Source organism: Trachymyrmex cornetzi, unplaced genomic scaffold (genome assembly GCF_001594075.2).
Source record: "Trachymyrmex cornetzi isolate Tcor2-1 unplaced genomic scaffold, Tcor1.1 scaffold138, whole genome shotgun sequence".
Taxonomy (NCBI): Eukaryota; Metazoa; Arthropoda; class Insecta; order Hymenoptera; family Formicidae; genus Trachymyrmex; species Trachymyrmex cornetzi.
In genome coordinates this window covers 1,769,438-1,789,907 of record NW_017295960.1, presented here as the reverse complement: position 1 = coordinate 1,789,907, position 20,470 = coordinate 1,769,438, and the positions used below count along the sequence as shown (strand labels likewise).

At 33.6% G+C, this 20,470-nt stretch overlaps 4 protein-coding genes across 6 annotated transcripts in view; 2 read left to right on the top strand and 2 right to left on the bottom strand.

The window, feature by feature from the left end:
- Positions 1 to 10,852, top strand: part of exp (expansion) — a 21,098-nt gene extending 10,246 nt beyond the window's left edge. Inside the window, exons 1-9 of one of the 3 annotated variants that reach the window (XM_018522891.1) lie at positions 455 to 833; positions 5,483 to 5,613; positions 6,249 to 6,406; positions 6,854 to 7,085; positions 7,680 to 7,878; positions 8,669 to 8,907; positions 9,292 to 9,388; positions 9,495 to 9,728; positions 10,656 to 10,852. In XM_018522891.1, coding sequence (XP_018378393.1) covers positions 5,503 to 5,613; positions 6,249 to 6,406; positions 6,854 to 7,085; positions 7,680 to 7,878; positions 8,669 to 8,907; positions 9,292 to 9,388; positions 9,495 to 9,728; positions 10,656 to 10,771 — 1,386 coding nt within the window. In that variant the 5' untranslated portion in view covers positions 455 to 833; positions 5,483 to 5,502 and the 3' untranslated portion in view covers positions 10,772 to 10,852. Of the gene's footprint in view, positions 1 to 454; positions 834 to 5,482; positions 5,614 to 6,248; positions 6,407 to 6,853; positions 7,086 to 7,679; positions 7,879 to 8,668; positions 8,908 to 9,291; positions 9,389 to 9,494; positions 9,729 to 10,655 lie in introns of those variants that run through there. The other 2 variants (XM_018522890.1, XM_018522892.1) reach the window with 2 other exon arrangements.
- A 1,142-nt stretch (positions 10,853 to 11,994) lies between these two features.
- LOC108770915 (proton-coupled folate transporter) lies at positions 11,995 to 15,356 on the top strand. The gene is made up of 6 exons (XM_018522675.1): positions 11,995 to 12,518; positions 12,578 to 12,838; positions 13,666 to 14,015; positions 14,171 to 14,447; positions 14,531 to 14,713; positions 15,054 to 15,356. The coding sequence occupies exons 1-6, from the start codon at positions 12,434 to 12,436 to the stop codon at positions 15,332 to 15,334; spliced, it is 1,437 nt and encodes a 478-aa protein (XP_018378177.1). The 5' UTR covers positions 11,995 to 12,433; the 3' UTR covers positions 15,335 to 15,356.
- A 713-nt stretch (positions 15,357 to 16,069) lies between these two features.
- Positions 16,070 to 17,088, bottom strand: Sptr (Sepiapterin reductase). The gene is made up of 3 exons (XM_018522683.1): positions 16,830 to 17,088; positions 16,433 to 16,743; positions 16,070 to 16,343 (listed from the first exon to the last, which is right to left on the bottom strand). Exons 1-3 carry the CDS (start codon positions 17,062 to 17,064, stop codon positions 16,101 to 16,103), a joined length of 789 nt encoding a protein of 262 aa, XP_018378185.1. The 5' UTR covers positions 17,065 to 17,088; the 3' UTR covers positions 16,070 to 16,100.
- On the bottom strand, positions 17,080 to 18,971 carry LOC108770921 (uncharacterized). Its single transcript, XM_018522684.1, has 3 exons — positions 18,648 to 18,971; positions 18,399 to 18,577; positions 17,080 to 17,252 (listed from the first exon to the last, which is right to left on the bottom strand). Exons 1-3 carry the CDS (start codon positions 18,802 to 18,804, stop codon positions 17,100 to 17,102), a joined length of 489 nt encoding a protein of 162 aa, XP_018378186.1. The 5' UTR covers positions 18,805 to 18,971; the 3' UTR covers positions 17,080 to 17,099.
- Between the last annotated feature and the right edge of the window lie 1,499 nt (positions 18,972 to 20,470).

The window sequence follows — 20,470 nt, the reverse complement described above, 5'->3', positions numbered from 1 at the left end:
AGACAGAGAGGATATCTTTCAAGAGAAGATATACTCACGATCGCGCTCCACAACAAAGACGGAGAGGCACGTGACGACAGAAGCTAAAGAGTGAAGAAAATCATGGAGAAACGAGAGGGACATGGTAAAATATCCGTCAAGAAAAGAGGTGGAGAGAGGCAAAAAGGAGAGAAGGAGCGTGCGAACGGTCGTGTACACCTCGTTCACGTGTATGTGTTTGTGTGCGCGAGTCCATGAGTTTGTGAACTAGTGTCTGCACAACACAGACACACACACACACATCATAGCAATCTGCACTGCCGATCTCTCGAGGGAGGTGGGGGTCCCTCATAGTGTGTGCGCGCTGTAGCGCTGTACTCCAGCCGTGCTAGACGCTGCCGCTGGTCGTGTACAACAGCCTTCGCATTCTTCGGAGAAGTGAAAGCAGTTTCAGGGAAATTCTGGTGGCGACCGGGCGTTCGCTCGTTCGCTCGTTCGCTCGTTCGCTCGCCAAAGGCAGAGTCGGCCGTGTGACGTTTCTTTCACCTCCGCGGCGCAGACTGCGGAGGCTCCTCGCCGTTAGATCCGCGACCCGCGCGCGAGATCCAGGTCGGATCCCTTTTTCTCATTATCGGTACACGAGATCGGGCCTCATCATTACGAAATCGGTCGTAATCGTCTCGCCCTAGGGAGACGCGTATATATACGTATGTGCACGCGCGCGAAACAGATGGCAAGCTCGGACGCAATCCCGTGCCCCGCGGTGAGATAATGGACAAACGGCATGAAGCGTCTACTACGTGGAGAGCGTTGCGAAATCCTCGGAGAAGACACAGAATAGGAGAGCGCCACTCGTGAGTCAGATTTCGTCGCTCTATTCTATCTAGGAATGTGTCACGGGCCGGTATTCGTCAGTTGGTTCTTCATATTTAAGGCCCAGCTCCACAACTCACCGTTAACTCTTAATCGAGGTTCAACTTATTTATCGTCTCTTTCTGATTCTAGAATTGGAAAGAGATGAGGAAACAAATTGGACCTCAGTTAAGAGTTAACCGTGAGTTGTGGAACTGGGCCTAAGACCGTCTTAAGTGCAGTCTTAAGATGTTATGAACCAGTCCCGATGTTCATAGTCGATTCTTATATTTGAGATTGTTTTAAAACTATCTTAAGGTGTCATAAACCAATTAGAGGGCTATATTAACATCTTAAGACATTTATACTTAATTATGAATATCGTCCATGGATTCTCTCCTCGATTAAGGGAGAATTATATATTATACTCTTTCGTGAATGAAGGGTAGGGGGTTACCACCGCCGCCGCGAAAACCGTTCGGTTTTGTTACGTAAATATTGCATCATTACATCGATTATTTCTTCTTATTTTCGATATTGCTGCAAGGAATCGTCTGCTTCAAAAGTCGGGCATTCTCTCGCGAAAACCGAGATTGTCTGTAATCTGATAATTAAAGCGCATGTATACCGGAGTACACACAGCCCCTACAGCACAAAAGTTGCAACAACAATGCTGCAACATTGCAGCAATATTGCATGTTGCAGCAATATTGCAGCTTTACTGCAGCGATATTGCTGCAAGTTGCGTGCTGTATGGGAGTTAGTGGTTCGCTAGAAACAGCTGAATAGATCATGAAGATATGTGAAAAACTGCCGAGACGAAGTAATTGGAGCGAATAATAGACAATGACTGGCCTAGTCTTTTTAGCTGAACTTCTTGCACAGTTCACTCTTTTCCTCTTTTTCTCTTCGCGTTGGAGAAGAAAAGAGAAAAGGTTAAGAGAACAGACCTAGTTTGCTATTGACAACTTTCATTAGAAGTTTAGCTGGCATCAACATTAAAAAACGTTCTAACATTTTAGACGCTCTTTGGAGAGAGATGTCTTTAAACTCTCCAAATGATATTCTAAGGACTTTAACAGGGCGTTCTTTTGGAGAACTGTATTGTATGGGATTTAGTTTATTAACGAAGTCTAATTCTACCTGATTAACAATTCCACCTGATTTCTACATGGAAAAAATAATTTTGCCGAAGTATCTAAAAATTTAGATGCAGATCTAAAAAAAATTGTTAGACCACCAAAATGATTACGTAGGAATCCCAAGCATGAGAAACGCAGCAAAAAGTTTTGACATTCTGACAATCAGTTTGACCATCCTACATAATTCTTTTGATGATCCAACAAAGTTATTTTCAGATCTAACTAAATTTTTAGATAATTCTCAACAAAGCATTCCTTCCGTGTAAAAATTCAGAATTATCAACGGAAGTCGCTCTTTTTGCATTTAGACAGTCGCGACGTGTTCGACTTAAATCCAAAATAATGTTCGAAGTGCGCGAAGAAATCTCCGTCGAGATCTCTACTCTCCCGCGAGTCTCGCCATTTTATCGCGACGCCGCGAATCGCGGATTCGAGCGTTCGCGTCGTATAGCTTCTTCCTTTCTTTCCTCTTTTTTTTTTTTTTTTTTTTTTTCATCGATTTCCGTCACGCGTCTTCCCGATGAGACATCGACCGATCGTCGCCTTGACTCGTGAAATTCCACAGGTTTGAGCCAGGCGATCGGAATTCGAATCTTCGGCGCGACGCGACGCCAGGAAGTTAACGGCGGCGGCGCTTTCGGGGATTTAATCCGGGGATCGACCCGGGCGCGTTGCGTGCTGCAACTACCTAATCGACATTACGGTACCTCGGAGCCATACGAGGCTTCGTATTTCGTTACGCGTCGAGTGCTACGATTAAGTATAACGGTACAGTATTGACTTCGACGGGGAGTCGCATCGAACGGTGCGAGGCGTGAATATCTCCGGAATAATCCGTGGAATTTAGGCGTGTACAGTTAAGTTCGTCATTATTATTTATTATGAGGAGAGAGCGAGCGGTATAATTAAGCGAAATAAAATTCTTGCTTTCCAAAAATAGAGATGATTGCTTTCGATTAAACTCTCCTTGGATGATTATCGTAATTTTTGCGAAAAAAAATTGTTTACGCAGTCGTCAATGATCGAGCTTCTTATTTTAATTAGGATTTTAGTATTAAATACGCTACCGAATTATATCGTTTGTTAATATTAACTTTTGCTACATATGAATAAAATATTAATATTGAATTCAGTAATCCAAGGAACATATCAAGTCAAGAGAAAGTCAAAATGACTTTATTTTGCCGTCATGAAAGTCACAAATCCAAGGAACATATCAAGTCAAGAGAAAGTCAAAATAATAATTTTTTTGGTTACAAAATTTGATTGTTTGCTGATGTTAAGAATTAAAATAAATTTAGGTTGATTTTTTGTTAACTTTTGTGTTTTTTGAGAAATGATGATTTTTTTTTTTTACAAAATTTGATTGTTTACTTTAAGGATCGAAATAATTATTTAACTTTGTTATTGACTTTTATGTTTTTCTTGGGAATATATTAATACATATTTTAGTATGTATTATGTGTGTTAAAGATGTATCTTGCATAATAAAATGTAAAAGTAAATCGCGTTTTCGCGCGTAAGTGTTACGCTGACCAATTTCTCGAGAGAGAATCGCTGCCTATTTTTTCCTCATTAAAAACACGCGGCTATAAATAAAAGATCTTGCGCGAAAGAGTAGTCGTGAAAGCCAATTCGGACATCAGTCGTAGCCAGGCGATACGTTTAATAACAACACTTTCACGATGCTCGGAGCTCATCGTAAATCAACCGTACTCCACCTGCGCTATCGCCACGTTGAATCTGATTTGTCCGCTTTCGCATAATTTTTTGCATTCTAGGGCGGGGCAATTTCCTTAACCTATTTCCTCGCTCTTACATTTTTTCTTTTTGTTATTTTAACAGAAGATCCAGATGCACTCTTCGAAATTAATCAGGTCAGATTGAGTATATGGTGTGTTTAGCACGCGATCTCTCGACTGTGGTTCTTTTTTATTTAGAGACATCTTGATTCCGTCTCGTTTCTCATTTCTCCTCGACTCGCTCATTTCTAGCTCATTCTAGTTGAGTGTACCGATTAAATTATACATTAAAATAATGTCAGCTCGTGATAAAAAATCACGAAGGTAATCATTTTTTTACAACTACTTGTAACTCGTAATTTGAAATAATGAAAATTTTTCTCACGAGAGTAGTCAGTTATTAAATTACAATTCAGTTTACAAGAAATAAATAATCAATCTTACCCAGAAACACATAAAGTCAACGAAAAATCAAAATGACTTTATTTTGATTCTTAACGTAAAACAGTCAAATTTTGCAACAAAAAATTATTTTGACTCTTAGGACGTCGAAATAAAATCATTTTGACTTTCTCTTCACTTAATGCGTTTCTTAAATCCGCATAATTTTCAACATACCTTTCCTTTGTAAAACGTACCACATAAATCGTAGTGAAAAAATTTCTGTTATTCATCAGAGACCAAAAAGATTTCAACACTGAGAAGAATAACGTGACGGGATGCCGAAGATCAGCTGGAATGACGTCACGTCACGAAGCCGGATACAAGTTCTATCGTACGGCTACACTTGCCCCATCGAACGTGTCCCGTAAATCGTAGCAGCGATTTCTTCCTTTTTCTTCTTTTTTTTTTATCGCTCTCGCCACTTAAAGTTTTAGTCGCCGTAAGGAAAATCAGTTAGCACTTGGTTATTCTTTAATATTATTGCAGTTCTTACACTTAGATTCAGCGAAGAACTAAAGAGCCAAGAGCCAATCATATTAAAGAATCACTAAGCGTTAACTGATTAGTTTTCTCTTCTGAACATAGTCAATGAAGAAGAAAAAAGAGAGAGAAAGAGAGCGTTTATTACCGTTTTAAGCCTGTGCTCTCTAAGAACAAATTAGAGCAGAGGTGATATAGAGGACAAAGAAAATTTAAGATAAAAATTAAAGAAAATTAGTTAACAAAGTAATAAAACAAAACAGGAAATAATATATCTACAAATGCAAGTATTTAGCATAAAATAAAATAAAATAATAGACTACAAAATATTATAATAAGTACAAAATTAAAGAAAATTAGTACGAGAGAGAGAGAGAGAGAGAGAGAGAGAGAGAGAGAGAGAGAGAACAAGGTGTATATACATTTATCGAATAGTCTTTCCCTTTCTTCCGTGTCTGACTGCTTTAGAAGTGATGCTAAGGTTCCCGATTATCCCTTCTGACTTTTAAACTGTAAACGACTCCTAAGTTAATGGCTACGGGAGATAAAACGTGCAAGATTGATAATATCTCTCTCTTTCTCTCTGCAAATGAGAGAATTATTTCTGTATACGTATTCAGAGAAGCGAGAATAAGCTTCGATAAGCGCATAATTGATGACTCTTAAATCTAACAACAAATCTCCGACAAATTTTCTTCGGATCCTTTAACATAAATTGAAATAAAAGTTTTCTCTTCTTTACGAACGAGAAAATTCCACGGGGATGCTCGAACGTACAACACGAAGAGAGATTAAGAGAGATTACATGGTAAGGATCGTTTTTTTTCTTTTCTCTGCTTTCAGATTGACTATCGGGACGCAAAATGGTATCGAGGCGGAAAATACTTTCGCGTTCGCGAGATAATCTCGTGGAGTCGCAGTACGAGGAGCAAGATGAAGAAGATGTGTGGTATAACTTGGATAAATTGTACAAGGTAATCTTTATTTATTACTTATAAATTTTATTTATATGTATGTATATCATTATTTAGATGTGTGTTATTTAGATGTGTATGTAAATTATATATGTATATTTTATTTATATATGTATATATTTTTTTGTACATAAAGTGTTCACATATGACATCTAGCGCGGCTCGAATAGCCCTAACATTGTAATATTGAATCTAAATTCTTTAGAGCCTTATATCTAATTACTTTAATTATTTTATTTTTATTTTTTATATGTTTTATATGTTTTCTTTATTATATATATTTTGTACATAATACAATTCACATACGATTATACTGCAAAAATTTTAATAAATATTTGTTTGACTAATTCTAAATAGATACTTACTAAATGTAAATATATATTTATTTATTTGATAAAAAACTATTAATTTGATTTAATTATCATTTTTTTATTGAATAAATATTTATTTGCGATAAGTAAATTTACTTATTGCTATTCAAAGAAATATATGTTAAGATTTAGTAATTTTTTTTCAGTACAGTTTCTTGTTTAAACAACGTAACTGAATGTAAACGGAAGTTGTTAATATTAGCATTGATGTACAAAGTAATGATTCATCAAAACTATATTAGCTCATCTTTCTTGCACTTGTAGGATCATATACAAGAGGTCTTAGATAAATGGAATCAGATAGATGACGAAATTTGGGCGAAAGTTATCGTTTTCGAGAGAAACAGACGGGTTGCGAAAGCGTATGCCAGAGCACCTGTCCTCACGATAAACGGCTCGAATGACGGATTCGACGGATTCAGGTACACACAATTCGGATTTGAGATACAATTATTTATCTAGCGTCTCACTAAGAATTTTAATTTTGTAAAATCGACCGAGTGTTTTTTAATTGTATATCAATACCTGATGACTCTAGATACTAATTGCAAAATGAAGAAATCCTATATAAATTTATAGGCTGTTTAAATTTTACTGACTTATTTCAATCTTCTTGTTGAAATATAATTATTCTAATAAAAATGTCTACGATGTTTTATATTGAGAGATGTATATAATTCAATTTTTACTTAATCTCTTGTTTAATTATCTGTACTGAGGACTATAAAGTTACACAAATGTAGATATTTTTTAAAAAGCTTTTTTGAGAAACGACATATTATAATTTATATAAATATATTACGTAAATTAATATATTTAGTTAATTATATTTAGCGTTATTTTATACATTTCGGAAAATTGATTTACAGGATAGGGCTTTGCGGATTTGATAATCCTATGAGAGATTCGAAAACGGAGGAGGCCAAGCGTCACATAAACCAAGGAGTTAAAATAAAGATGGATGAGCAGGGCAATATTCTCATCAAGAGATTATGTAAAAATAACGTGTATGTGAAATCAACGAATCAGGAGGACAATGCGATCGGTCCAGAGATCATACGTAATTCGCAGGGTGCGCTCGAGCACGAGAAACCCGGAAAGGTGGGTCCGTTAATGTTTCGCGGTTTCTTAATAATCGTCCGCGTTGGAAATATTTATCGGCGAAAGCATCAAAATAGGTCAATTGCGCGATGAAGGAGAGGGGATCTCGGTTACTCTTGCCTACTTCTTGCAATTAAAAAAAGTAACAATAAAAAGTTTTCCCTCGCCACTGCGTATTTGTATGTACATTGCACGCGAGGAAATCGGCATGTATTGGCTTTATCACGATTGTATGAATGCATGTCGATAGAGAAACCGCATCGCCTTTCTAATTAAAACTACAAGCAACCGAACCGTATAATAAGAGGCGTTTAAATCTCTTTATCGTCAGGAAATCATATGCCACGCACCCGGTATGAAAGGAGAGCGAAATGTTCCGCCACTTAACATGATCCGCGGTTGTTCTTCCTGACTAAAGAATTCCTGTTCATGTCCGTATATTAGTTTGCTCCTTCGTCGATAATACGTTTTTATTACGCGTATCCCTCGCTGTCGGGAAGCCGATTGATGCCATAGCTTGGTGACGCAACCGTTAGCTTTCTCCTTAATATCGTGAAACACCGAACGTTGAACGTTACCGACTTCATGTTTTAGCTGTTCGACATGAATAAATTCCAAACGAATCTATCGCGAGAGACGCGAAGGGCTTATCCGGATAGACGACGATTGGAGATGCAATGCCTGAGCGCTATCATATTCGTGAGAACGGAAGCCGACTTGCTTCAGTGCCCCGTATGGGTGCTCATCGTCAACGTGGTAGGATTGGACATGCTCAAGTCGAAGCTCCCACCAGGTATGCTGCTGGAAAGCGTGTGACATACATTAAACGCTATATAGAATTTCTATGTACAGTTTGCAAACAATATTTGAGGTTTACCTAATTATAGCGAATTCGCGGGTTGAACGCACTAGCTAGTATATGTATATATATACGCACTCGTACATATTAAAGCTGTTCTCAGGTAGAATATAGTCATAATAAAGTCATAATGATATTATAGGACGTCATCATGATGTCATTTGATACTTAAAAATGAACTTATAAGTGGCAAATAAGATCATAATGATGTCTTCATGTGTTATTACTATGATCGACTTCTGTGTTCTACTTGGGCTGTGCACTCTGGTTCTGAGTGTAAAAGTGAAATGCAAATATCTCTAATTATAAAACACATATTTTATTTAACGGCACAATAAAGTATACTGATTTTACAGATTAACCCGTTTCTATATAATATTCAAGTTTTTTTTTCTGCACTATAGACTCAAGTAAAACACAAAAGTCATAATATATCATAATGACATCTTTATGACCTTATTTGTCACTTATTTAAGTAAAAAACTGATGTTATCTGTCGTCATTTTGACGATAAATCATGTCAGCTTGCTACTTCGATTATAAATTCATTTTTAAGTACCAAATGACATCATGATGATGTCCTATATGATACCAGTATGACTTAATTATGGCTTTTTTCCTGAATATTAACGTTTCTTTGCCAAAGGGAATTAGAATAATGCAAATGCTTGTATTATCGTTTTCAAATAATAATTTTTACTATCTTCGTTGTATCTTCTTTTAGTTCTAGCATTACAGAGGCCGGTGGATATAAAGAATAGACCTAGAATACCAATTCCTGACGAGGATCCCTACAGCGTGGCCGGTGTGTCATCGTCCGTAGGTCCTAGCGAAATAATGTCGACGGACAGGGACTCGCGGGAGCAAATCTACATGCAGTCGACGAGTTATCAGCATCGGCGTGCAGAAAGACCGCCGAAATTGCCGCCTCGAGAAAACCTCTATGGCCATGGCATCCCCAAGGTAAATGTTAAAAACGATTAGCTTGTTAGAGCTATGGCGAACAGAAAAATTTAAGAAAAACTAAGTAAGATGTAAGCCAATACTGGAATTTACTTGCAACGTAATTTATTTGCAATATTGATCGGTATTTAGACTGTGCACATGTTGGTGAAATAAGGGACGGAAACTAAGCTGAAAATCAACTAAAAGTTGCAAGTAAATTCCAGTACTGATATAAGCGGTATGTCAATATGGAAATCAATATGTTGTGAATTTATTGCCGCTTACGTTATGGTCTCTACTATGATTGGCCAATTTTCTTAAAATTTTGTTTAAGTTTTTTGAGTTCTATGGCCCTTACGCCATATAATTGAAGAAAACCTTCTACTTTGGCTATTGTTTTAGCCTGATTACGACGATATAGAGGACGACTACGGCAGAACGATGAAGCACCACATGATGGAGGAGAAGCGAAGTAAACACGACGATAGGAAAAAATATGGTGAGGAACGTTATAATACTTTAAAAGATTAATTGTATTTTATTTAATGTGCATTTCGTTTTTTAAACACATCGCACAAATTGTGACTATTTGTTATGTGTTTTAGACGATCCATATTATTGCGGTTTACGAGCACGCGTGCCCAATTTCGTCAAAATGGCGAGAAATGGTCACAGCAAGGTGGGTCCTCCTCCACCTCGTGGACATCCCAGGACACAGCCGGCGCCGTCTTATGTAGGCGCCGCTTACGCTAGTAGTCAATCTTCCCAGATATATGGGCACCTACCGGCCCATCGACCGCCCATTATGTATCATGCCAGAAGTTTCGAAAGCGGGCTTGGTAAGAAATAATTAAGTGATTATCATTTTTTATTTATCTAAAAATAATTGCGTTATTAGGCATGTAAATTAGTTTGTCATAAATGACATCATCACATAATAGACTCTCATATCTGATTAATTTCTTTATTTTAAATTAATATATAAATTTCTTTGTTGCTTTTTATTATTTATTATCTTTTATTACTCCAGATTTATTTTTTTACTCTTTTACGGTATATTTCTTATAAATAATCCCAGTAAAAAGTTTTTCATGCATGAATATGTATAAATACGTATAAACATACATAAACACGCATAAATATTCATAAACATGTATAATTACATATGAGATATGTCCATATATGTGCATACATCCTTCTTTTATAAAATTACTTTTTAGTGTAATAGAAATAATAATAGTAATGTGAAAACATAAAAAATAATTAAAAGAATAATTTTTGTATTGTTTGTTTTAGAAAAAAACAAGTTTGGAAAAATGTAAAAAAAAAATTGCTCACACATAATTACCATGCATAATTTTATATATAATTTTACGTAAGTAATTTTTTTACATTTCTTTAAACTTGATTTTTTCTAAAACAAATAGTGCGAAAATTACCTTTTTAATTATTTTTAATGTTTTCACATTATTATTATTATTTCTATTACACTAAAAAATAATTTTACACACAAAAGAAAAAAGGATGTATGAACATGTATGGACATATTTCATATATAATTATACATGTTTATGAATATTTATGCATGTTTATGTATGTTTATACATATTTATGCATAAAAAATTTTTTACTGGGAAATAGAAAACAATTTTTTTATGAAGTGGGAATAAAAGTAATAACAGTGATATAGTATATAGCTGCTTCATATTAATTAATAATTGTTTTATAATCACGTATATTAGTAATAATTGCTGCTATGATTCCAGATGCGGAGAATAGGAATGAGTCGCCGTATAATCACATATACGGAAGGTTACCGATCCCGACGAGAGGCGTGATACCTCCAACCCCGCGTGCTATGTATATTGGAGAGTGGGATTAGATGTAAGAACTATCTCGGCGTTTGTACTTATAAACTCTCTCTGTATATTGTTAATATACCACATAAATACTCATATTTTTATGCTAATATTTGTGCTTTTATTATTCCATATCCTGGAAATATAAATCATGATTACTCATATTCAGTCATGAGTGGGGGAAGATGATGAGTAGCCTAAATGATTATAATTGAAGTAAATGAAATATGGAAGTTCGTATCTTTATAAAATATTAATTATTGGAAAAAAGTCGATATTATTAAGAAATAAAAATAAACGACTTGGCAGATATATCTTTGCAGTTAACATATATTGCAATGTTAACATTGCAATGTATATATATTTTGTAATTAAATATAACCGCTAAATCCAATTTAAAGTCTTTAAAATTAATTTTGAATGCGGCATTCATCTTAAATATGTCATATCGTTCGCGCGAGTCATATTGGATATTTTATTTTCAATTCAGTAATATAGAAAAGATTAATTATATTGAGTTTTAAAACTTATAGTTATGCTGTAAATAATGACAAATTAGCAAAATAAACGAATTATTTTGCTAATGGAGACAATTAAATTCTTCTATTATTGAATATCGTCGCCGCCAATATCTCATCATTGGACACGTGTACAATACGTCGAACAATTTTAAAATATTTCGGATATTGTACACAGTGTCAAAGAAAAACTTGAGAGAGGTCATACTAGCCTTTTTCCTGTTACTGTTGAAATCGCCCGTAACTATCGCCCATTTTTAGTTTGGAAATTACGTGACTACATACATTTTCTGACACTATCGATAAAATCGTATTGTCGAAAGTAGATGTGGTTCGTCTCTGTACTAAATCCTAAGGATAAAAGCGCGTCGACTATCCATAGGAGGGATAGTTCAATGGGTCCTTGAACAAAAAAATTTAATAAACGTTTATTAAAATTTAACAACTTTTATTGGTATTATGTTGGTAAGTTACACTGTTGGTAATGTAAAATGTCAAGGCTGGTATAACTGATGTTGGTAATGCAAGACTCTTCAAGATTGCACGCTGGTGCTGCATTACCAGCACGTTTCGTTCAACAGAAACTGAATGGTTCGAGTCTCCGCTAAAGTATTGTCAGGTTACCCGTTACTGTCCTTTACGGATCAGCTGATTAACTAGACTTGTCAAACGCACGATCTTTCCTCATGTATGGTTTACATTCTACAATAAAAAAAAACATATCTTACGCAATAATTTGCTGTAATTTGAAAAAATACGAATTATGCTATACATATATATGTAACACTCGTACGCCAATTAGAAAACATGTTGTCGGCTGATCGCAATTACATTTCGCCAGTGATTATATTTACCAGTGATTGCGTCTGGAGAATGAGAGAAAAGTATATGGCATACATGCACAGATATGGACACTCATACACATAGATATATAGTTATGTACATATACACGAACAATTTTCCAACAAAGGAACGATTCGGACAAGAGACAAGAGAGGCTGACAATGAGTATATCAGAGTTTCTTATCATCTAATTCCTAATTATTACAACATTAAATAAAGCGACTTTGGAATTAAATCCGCTTGCAAACCGTTTTATCAAGCATTCGTTACTGTGTTTACTGCCTAGAGAGTATTTAGTTTTTGACGAACATTAGAGAAGATATTATGGATCGAAATCTACAAAAATGGAGACATTATTTACTCGTGCAACCGCCCCTAATACTGCTATTGATCTCTTTGTCGATGTCAGGTAACAAACCATAATCTTTCATCTTAGTACAATGGCTATATGGACGTATTTTTTTGCAGGTACTGTTTTCACAGATTTGTTAGTATATCGCACATGCCTTGTAACATTGAAATTAAACGAAACGGAGTGCCTTATGTTTCATACCAATAGCACTAGCAAGGAGGCGCTCAAAATTAATGGTTTGGCCCAACCGTATGTGAGCAACATTTTGATGGGTAAATCCTTCATAGAAAGCATTACCCCATCACTCCTAATGTTATTTCTGGGTCCGTGGAGTGATAAGTATGGCAGGAAGCCTCTTCTATTTTCCGGATATATAAGTAATCATATTTTTATTTAAGCACTAAAGATCTAGCTTAAAAATCATTAAGGTTCAGATACTCAGTTGTATAATCATATTTTTGTTATGAATATCATTGTAAAAGAGAAACTTTTTATTGTTTTTAGAAGTATTATATATTGAAATAAAATCTCAATAGAAATTAAAATTCAAACTTTAGAGTTAAATGGCTTTGAGCTAAGCTGGGATTTAATACTAATTAAGTAATAACTCTAAATTATGAAAAAAGTCATTAATGGTGGAAAATGTTACAATGATATAAAGTATAAAATCTGATATGATGTATTGTTAGAAATAATTGGAAGTACCATTGATATGATTCCTTTGTAATTTAATATTATTACTTAAAACCCAACTTGATTCAGGGAGTCAATTATGTAATTTTTTTCCCAGGGCCAAAACGTAAAAGGTGAACATATACATATATAAAAATTGTTACATTTTCACTCTAGAGAAAAAATTACATGATCGATTCCCAGAGCTCTTCAATTTTATTATAAGTCTGTTTTCTGTGGCTGAACTAGTGTACACTTTTGAAACTTAAAGTGAGAAAGATATACGTTTGATATTTGTTTAAAGCGAAAAAGACAGTTCTAGAACAGCCTAGTGCAGGAACAGAAAACAGACTACTTGTTTCAATTGTATATTGAATTATAGTAATTGCTATAATAGATAGTAATAGACAAGAGAATATAATCCAGCAAATTATATGATTAGAAATTTCATAATTCACGTATTATTATTACAATCAATCCATGACGCTTTTAGGAAATGTAATAGAGTTGTTCACAGTTTTCGTAATTCTAGGTGTATCTTTAACTTATATTCTACTCTCTATAATGGCTAGTTGGGATATTGTACCTTGGTATTTCCTGATAGCCTATATTCCTGTTGGTCTTTTTGGTGGCCTAAGCGTATTGATATTAGCTTCAACGTGTTACATCACTGATTTAATAGACAGTAAAGAGCGGGCATGGCATTTAGCCGTTTTACAAGCGTTCATCTCTCTCGGTCTATTAATTGGATTGCTTTCTGGTCCAGCGATATTTGTCACATGCGGTTACACTGCTGTATTCAGTGTTGCAACTGTGCTCTGCATTCTGGCAACATTGTACATATTACTTTTTGTCCCGGAAACTGTACGGAGTCAAACTTCCGTAGGTGTTTCAAAGCGTTCATTAAGTCAAGTCAATTTGAAAGAAATAGATGCACAATCTAACTTACAATTAGAAACTAGATTATTAGAAGATGAATTATAATGAATATTTCAAATGAATAGCGAATAATCATCGCTTTTTATTTATCTTTACAGGGTATCTGCAATGTATTTGACTTAACGTTAATAAAAGATCTTATTGATACGTGTGTTAAGAAGAGATATGGATTCAATAGATCGTTAGTCTGGAGCTGCGTAGCTTGTCTTACATTTCTCTTGATTGTTTTTGAAGGCTCGATCAGTATCGAATATCTGTTCGTAAGCGCGCGGCTTGGCTGGACTATACAACAGTATTCTGTTTATAATGCTGTAGATATTGTAGTGCAAGTGCTTGGTACAATATTTGGTATCAAAATAATGCGGAAATATGCAGGTACGTTTAACAACACTTTAACACAATTCGTTACTTGTTGTAATAATTTATCAAGAATTTATGAAGTATTTTGAATGATTTAGGATTTCCAGAGACTGTAATTGCTATGGTATCTATTATATCGTCTTTTGGTAGTGTCTTGGCACGTGCCTTTACATGGTTGTCTTGGCATATGTATTTAGCAATAGTTCTAGGAATGTTTGGTGACATATCTCGACCGATGATACGTGCTATATTATCCAAGGCAGTACCTGTGCAAGACGCAGGTAAAACCTTGTATTTTGATTTTAATAAATGGTTATAAAATAAACTATAAAAAGAAAGAAAACTTATCCAGCAAGTACCAGCTAACAACAATATAACCGTTAGTATAATTTCCTATTTAATATAATTGTAGTATAATATATAATAATTATATAACACATAATGGTTAAGTGGGAAATTATAATTAAGGTTTATGTTACTATTTGTTGCTGTTTGCTGCGTAGGTTCGTGCCAGATAAAATATTCTTACTCTGTGTACAATCTCTAATGATTTTCTGAAATACTTACATTAATCTTGTAAAGAATATATTAAAAAATGTATTTACATATATATTTCAACAGGGAAGGTTTTCTCTGTGGCTATGGCTCTAGAGACACTGTTACCATTTGCAGCAGATTCTCTGTATACTTTTCTGTACTCCCACTACATGCCACCTCTATATCCTCTTCCAGTGTGGTTTTTATCGGTAGTATTTTACGTCATAACTATTGTGATATTAATATATATTCAAATACAAGTAATAAAAAACACCACAGTGTCTTATATTCCAATAACAGAAGATAATAATGACTCGTCGATATCTTATCAAGAAGACACAAATACAAATATTCCTGCTCAATAAATCAAATAATTAGCTAAATGTGAAAAGAAATATTCTCGTATGTATATTTTTAACAATATGTAAAGTATTCTTTATATGTATTTATAGATTTTTAGATTTGTGAAATTTTTATATTATATATACAAATTTGTAAATAAAAGCCATGTATATACACTCTTTAAAATGTTTTAATTATTATTATGAACAATTTCCAATTAATAGCCTCGCATTTTTATAATTTGATGCTCGATGTGTAATCTATTTTTATAATAGAAGGAAAGAAGGTGTTAGTACTTTTCGTATATATGTATTTTTTCTATGACATTCTTAACATTTTTTTATATTGCAATATTTTACAAGCAAAAGTACAAAATAGAAATCGTATGAAATTAAAGTAGGCACATAAAAATATGATAACAATTTTATGACAACTTGGGATTAACAAAAAATTAAATTGTACAACTTCTTTGTAGATACATTGTTATTTTAATATTATTAACTTTGATTATTTATTCAACAAGCTTTAAAGAAAAATTGTACATATTACCTAAACAGCACAGATTTCCAAGGAATGTCCTTATGTTTTACGAACGTCCTAAGATGTTCCCAGGACGTCTCTCAGATAAAGTGTGCTATATAGATCGAGTATTTATAGAGACAGAAATTCTATGTATATTTTTATATTATTTCGTAAGTTACATATTTAAAAATATAAAGCAAAATTATTTTCAATGTAAAAGAATAAATTTATTTACTGAGAATTTCTCTCTATAAATATTTTAACTTTTCACAACTTATCGTAATAATCCACATGATCGGCCGAATTGTATTTATGCTCTTTCAAGACTTGCACAAGGCGATTAACAGTCTGCTCTGTGGTCAATACAGTTTTCTTTTCTCGCATCTCGTTAAATGCCTTTTTAACTTTAGTATCAATTATTTTTTCGCAAACCATTGTAAACATATCCGTGTCGACAGGTCCTGGTGCGTAATTCAATACGTTGACATCGGGATTTTCTAAAGCAAAAACCTGTACGAAGAAAAAAGCATATTAAAAAAAAATGATATCTACTTCGTGATTATGTGGATAGAGTATATTAAAAAAACATGTATGCATACCTTAAAGTACATTTCTCGTGCTGCTTTCACCGAGCAATATTGACCACAGCCAATGCCTGCTTGAATACCATACAAGGATGTAATATTGATAACTATCTTCTTAATAGTTTTATTATTAAATGTATTCATGGCCACCGTGTTTAATACAGCAGGTATGAAAAAGTTCAGATCGTAAAATTCTCTCCAAACGTTTACGTCGCATATGTCATTTACAGCTTGAGAAACATCGCCCATGGAGCCTACATTATGTATTAGAATCATTCGATCAAACGCATCGGGAGTAGTTCCCTTCAAAGATTCCGATAGAAATTCTAGAACATTATAAAAGAAATACATTTTTTTTAGCAATTATATCTGTATTTAAAAAATACGCTTGAAAATGGAAACTTTAATTTACCTTCGAACTTTGTATCAGTCGATTTACTTAAATCTGCACTAATAGTACAAACTTTCACTTTAGAAGGTATATTTTTCGCGACTTCTTGCAACGCATCTTTATTTCTCGCTAATAAAAGAACACGTGAGCCTTCCTCCAGCATCGAACCAAATGTTATCGCAATCTGGCGACCGATTCCACGACTTGCACCAGTTACCAGTAGGAAAACTTTGCCAGACAATGCTTCAATCGACATGATTGTCTTATATATATGTTGTAAATTTATGGAAACTAATTATTAAGCTCTGGCTTGTATTCTGTTGATGGCTCTGTTGATGGATTTATTTGTAATTCCTCTGTATTATTTTGTTCTTGCTCCGCTTGTATGGTTGTTTGAAGTACATCTGCTTTCAGAAGATGAACTAATTCGCTGGCTGTTAAAGCCTACAGATAATATAAATATCAAATATTATATGTTAACAAACAAAATAAACTCTGATGAGACTCAACTGAGTCTAATTATATCCATCTATATATATTCTGATAAAACTCTGTTACAGATAATGATAATTATTTAAAATAGCCCCCCCCCCACCTAAAATCTTAATAAAAATATACTTTATATTAATAAAAAAATGCGGTAGTCGGTCTCGTGAATCAAGTTATTAAACGTTAAAGTTAGAAGGAAGATATCTGTCATTCTGACTCGATATAGCACTATGTATACGTTCTATTTTAATTACAAATTTACTGCTTTAAAAACAAATTCACTGCTTTAGAAAGATAAACTAACTATTTTAAAAACATAAATTCACTGCTTTAAAAACACAAATTCACTGCTTTACAAATAAAAATTCACTGCTTTAAGCACTCAAATTCTTTGCATTAGCAGTGAATTTGTGTTTATGAAGCAGAGAATTTGTGTTTTTAAAGCAGTAAATTTGTGTTTGTAAAGCAGTAAATTTGTGTTTTTAAAGCAGTAAATTTGTGTTTTTTAAAGCAGTGAATTTATATGTTTTTAAAGCAGTGAATTTATTTTTAAAGCAGTAAATGTGTTTTTAAAGCAGTAAATTTGTGTAATTAATAAACAAAACATATACACAGCGCTATATATTTGAGTCGGGATAACAGATATCAACTCTTCTAAAGTCTCCAACTTTAACGCTTAATAACTCAACTTATGATACTGACCGCCGCGTTTTTTTGCCAGATTCTTTTGTTTTGAGTGAAAACATATCGAATAAGTGTATTTTTATTAAGATTTGAGGTGGGGGGGGGGGATATTCTAAATAATTATCCAGATAAGAGAGAGATCTGATAAATGTTAAACATATATAGTCTGATATATAGACATATTATGTTATATTTGATTGATATATAGACAGATGTTATGTATATGTTATATTCTAAGCCTTAGAGTCTAAGGATTTTATTGTTTATATTATTTTGAAAGATTCTTATACAACACGCAATGTTTAGATGAAATTTTTATTGGATTTAGCAAATAAATGTTATAAGAATCATATTCTCAATCATTATCATCATAATCATATCATTATTATTATTGACCATTATCATCCAGATACTCACCTGCAGATGAGGAGCTATGTGCCGTACCAGAGGATTCGACGCCAATTCAGCTTCTTCTTCAGACTGAGGATTGTTCCCAGAGGTGATTAAACGCGCGATACAGTCCTCCTTTGCCACTGACAGCGACGTCACAAGATCCTTTTTCGTGGTACCTCCCTGAAGCACTTTCAATCTAGAATCTGTCAGAGAAAAGGAATTAGAATTATCAGAAAAGAATTAGAGTCAAAGGCGTGAATCAGTAATTCTTACACAGCTTTTGTAGATATTGCTCCGAGTCGGACAATCGGCGATGACTTGGACGGTCTTCGTCCAAGAAAGAATCTTCAAAACGATCGTTCGGCGTGTCGTCGTCGACCGCAGCTTCCGCACGCGTTCCGCACCAAGGATCACTAGCATCTGTTTTCATTCTAAATCATGTAGTTATCTATAAATGACCTTGCTTAATAATTGCGCCACACTCACTGCACTTTCGCTTTTTTCCTCTGTTAGTCAGCTGAATCAAGCTGAATACACGAGGAGATTGCGTCGTATTGTGTAAGAACGTTATACTCCCATGATAAAAGCATTCCGTCACCGTGGGTGGACCAGTGAAAACAACAGATATCGATAGATATATACTGTTAAGAGTTGTATCGACGAACGATATTTTAACATTTAAATCGATTATAACATGGGATTTTTTTACCGATTTTATATTGTATTATATATATATATATATATATATATATATATATTGAGTGAAATCATCGCGCGCATTATTATATTAGTTAAGATATATATATGTAAATGTATATATCTTATAATTATGTTTATGCAGTTTAGCTTTATGTTTGCTGATAACACTAATTTTTGTTGATAATATATATATCTGTCCATGTTATTACAAAGTTTAACACAGTAAGAATAAATTACGATAAACAAACAAAAAATCGTTCTAATAACTCTTGTCGCAAATTAAATACGAAATAAATAATCGTATATGTATATACACACATAATTGCAATGTGTCTTATCGGACTTATTATGCCCGACCTTCCATTTTCACATTCAGGGCTATTTTATGCGGAATATTATGGAGATAAATGTGTATTAACTTTATTCACTTATGATTCTTTTATACGACGAGACGTTATTGAAGACTTTCTATATTTTTGTGGGTATATTTTATTTCTGTCTTGCATCGATAGCAGATCACATTGATTAATACAGAGACAAATAGTCGATTATATTACAAGAAATACTGCACAAGCGAAATTTCTTCATAATATATGCCTGCAATATATATGACGTCTACAATTCGTTTCTTATACACATATACACATATAATGCATATAATTAGCTTGACGAATCTTTCAAGCCATAACAGATATAACGCAATTGTATAAAAAAATAAATAAACTTATATTAGTATTCGTTAATGATTCGATAATAATTTGCAATCGAAATAACTTATTATATTCTAATAACAAATTTACGTGTGCTCGATTTCTTTTAAAATTTTCCAAAGGTCATATAGATTTAATTATGTTGAGAACATAATTATCCTCTATTATTTCCTCAAAGCATTTGATGAAGTTAGATATTATAAGAATACGCTATTGATTTAAGCCTGTGAATTTTGAGGGGTACAAGTAGCGCGATTTTTAAAGTTAAGAGATCAAATTATGATCACAAATCTATACGTGCACGCACCTTATTTCACGTATAAATACTGTACTGATTTAACGTGCCAAATTTTAATTTTGTATTGCAACAAACGAGCTCATTACATGGGATTGCGTGAAGATTGTGATTTCAAATTTTTTCGGAAAACATCGAGCTGAAAACTATACTGTTAAAAATGTCATGAAATTTTATGTACTTTTAAGTTACACAAATTAAATTCAATTTTATGACACTAATTAAATTTAATATATCTGCAACTGAAAAGTATGTTTATGTACATGTACATGAAATTTAATGTACTTTTTATAAAATTTTACGAAATTCAGTAATTTTTTATTAAATTTTATATAGATTTGCATGAAATTTAAAATATAAGTAAACGTTAAATTTAAGTTACTCAACATTAA

Excerpts from the sequence above, each read along its gene's own strand:
- LOC108770915 (XM_018522675.1), top strand. The coding sequence starts at position 12,434 with ATGGATCGAAATCTACAAAAATGGAGACATTATTTACTCGTGCAACCG. Across the intron at positions 12,519-12,577 it reads GATCTCTTTGTCGATGTCAG|GTACTGTTTTCACAGATTTG; the intron begins GTAACAAACCAT and ends ATTTTTTTGCAG. Across the intron at positions 14,448-14,530 it reads AATAATGCGGAAATATGCAG|GATTTCCAGAGACTGTAATT; the intron begins GTACGTTTAACA and ends TGAATGATTTAG.
- Sptr (XM_018522683.1), bottom strand. The coding sequence starts at position 17,064 with ATGTCGATTGAAGCATTGTCTGGCAAAGTTTTCCTACTGGTAACTGGT. Across the intron at positions 16,744-16,829 it reads GACTGATACAAAGTTCGAAG|AATTTCTATCGGAATCTTTG; the intron begins GTAAATTAAAGT and ends ATAATGTTCTAG. Across the intron at positions 16,344-16,432 it reads CACGAGAAATGTACTTTAAG|GTTTTTGCTTTAGAAAATCC; the intron begins GTATGCATACAT and ends TTCTTCGTACAG.
- LOC108770921 (XM_018522684.1), bottom strand. The coding sequence starts at position 18,804 with ATGAAAACAGATGCTAGTGATCCTTGGTGCGGAACGCGTGCGGAAGCT. Across the intron at positions 18,578-18,647 it reads GCAATATCTACAAAAGCTGT|ATTCTAGATTGAAAGTGCTT; the intron begins GTAAGAATTACT and ends TTTCTCTGACAG. Across the intron at positions 17,253-18,398 it reads ACATAGCTCCTCATCTGCAG|GCTTTAACAGCCAGCGAATT; the intron begins GTGAGTATCTGG and ends TATTATCTGTAG.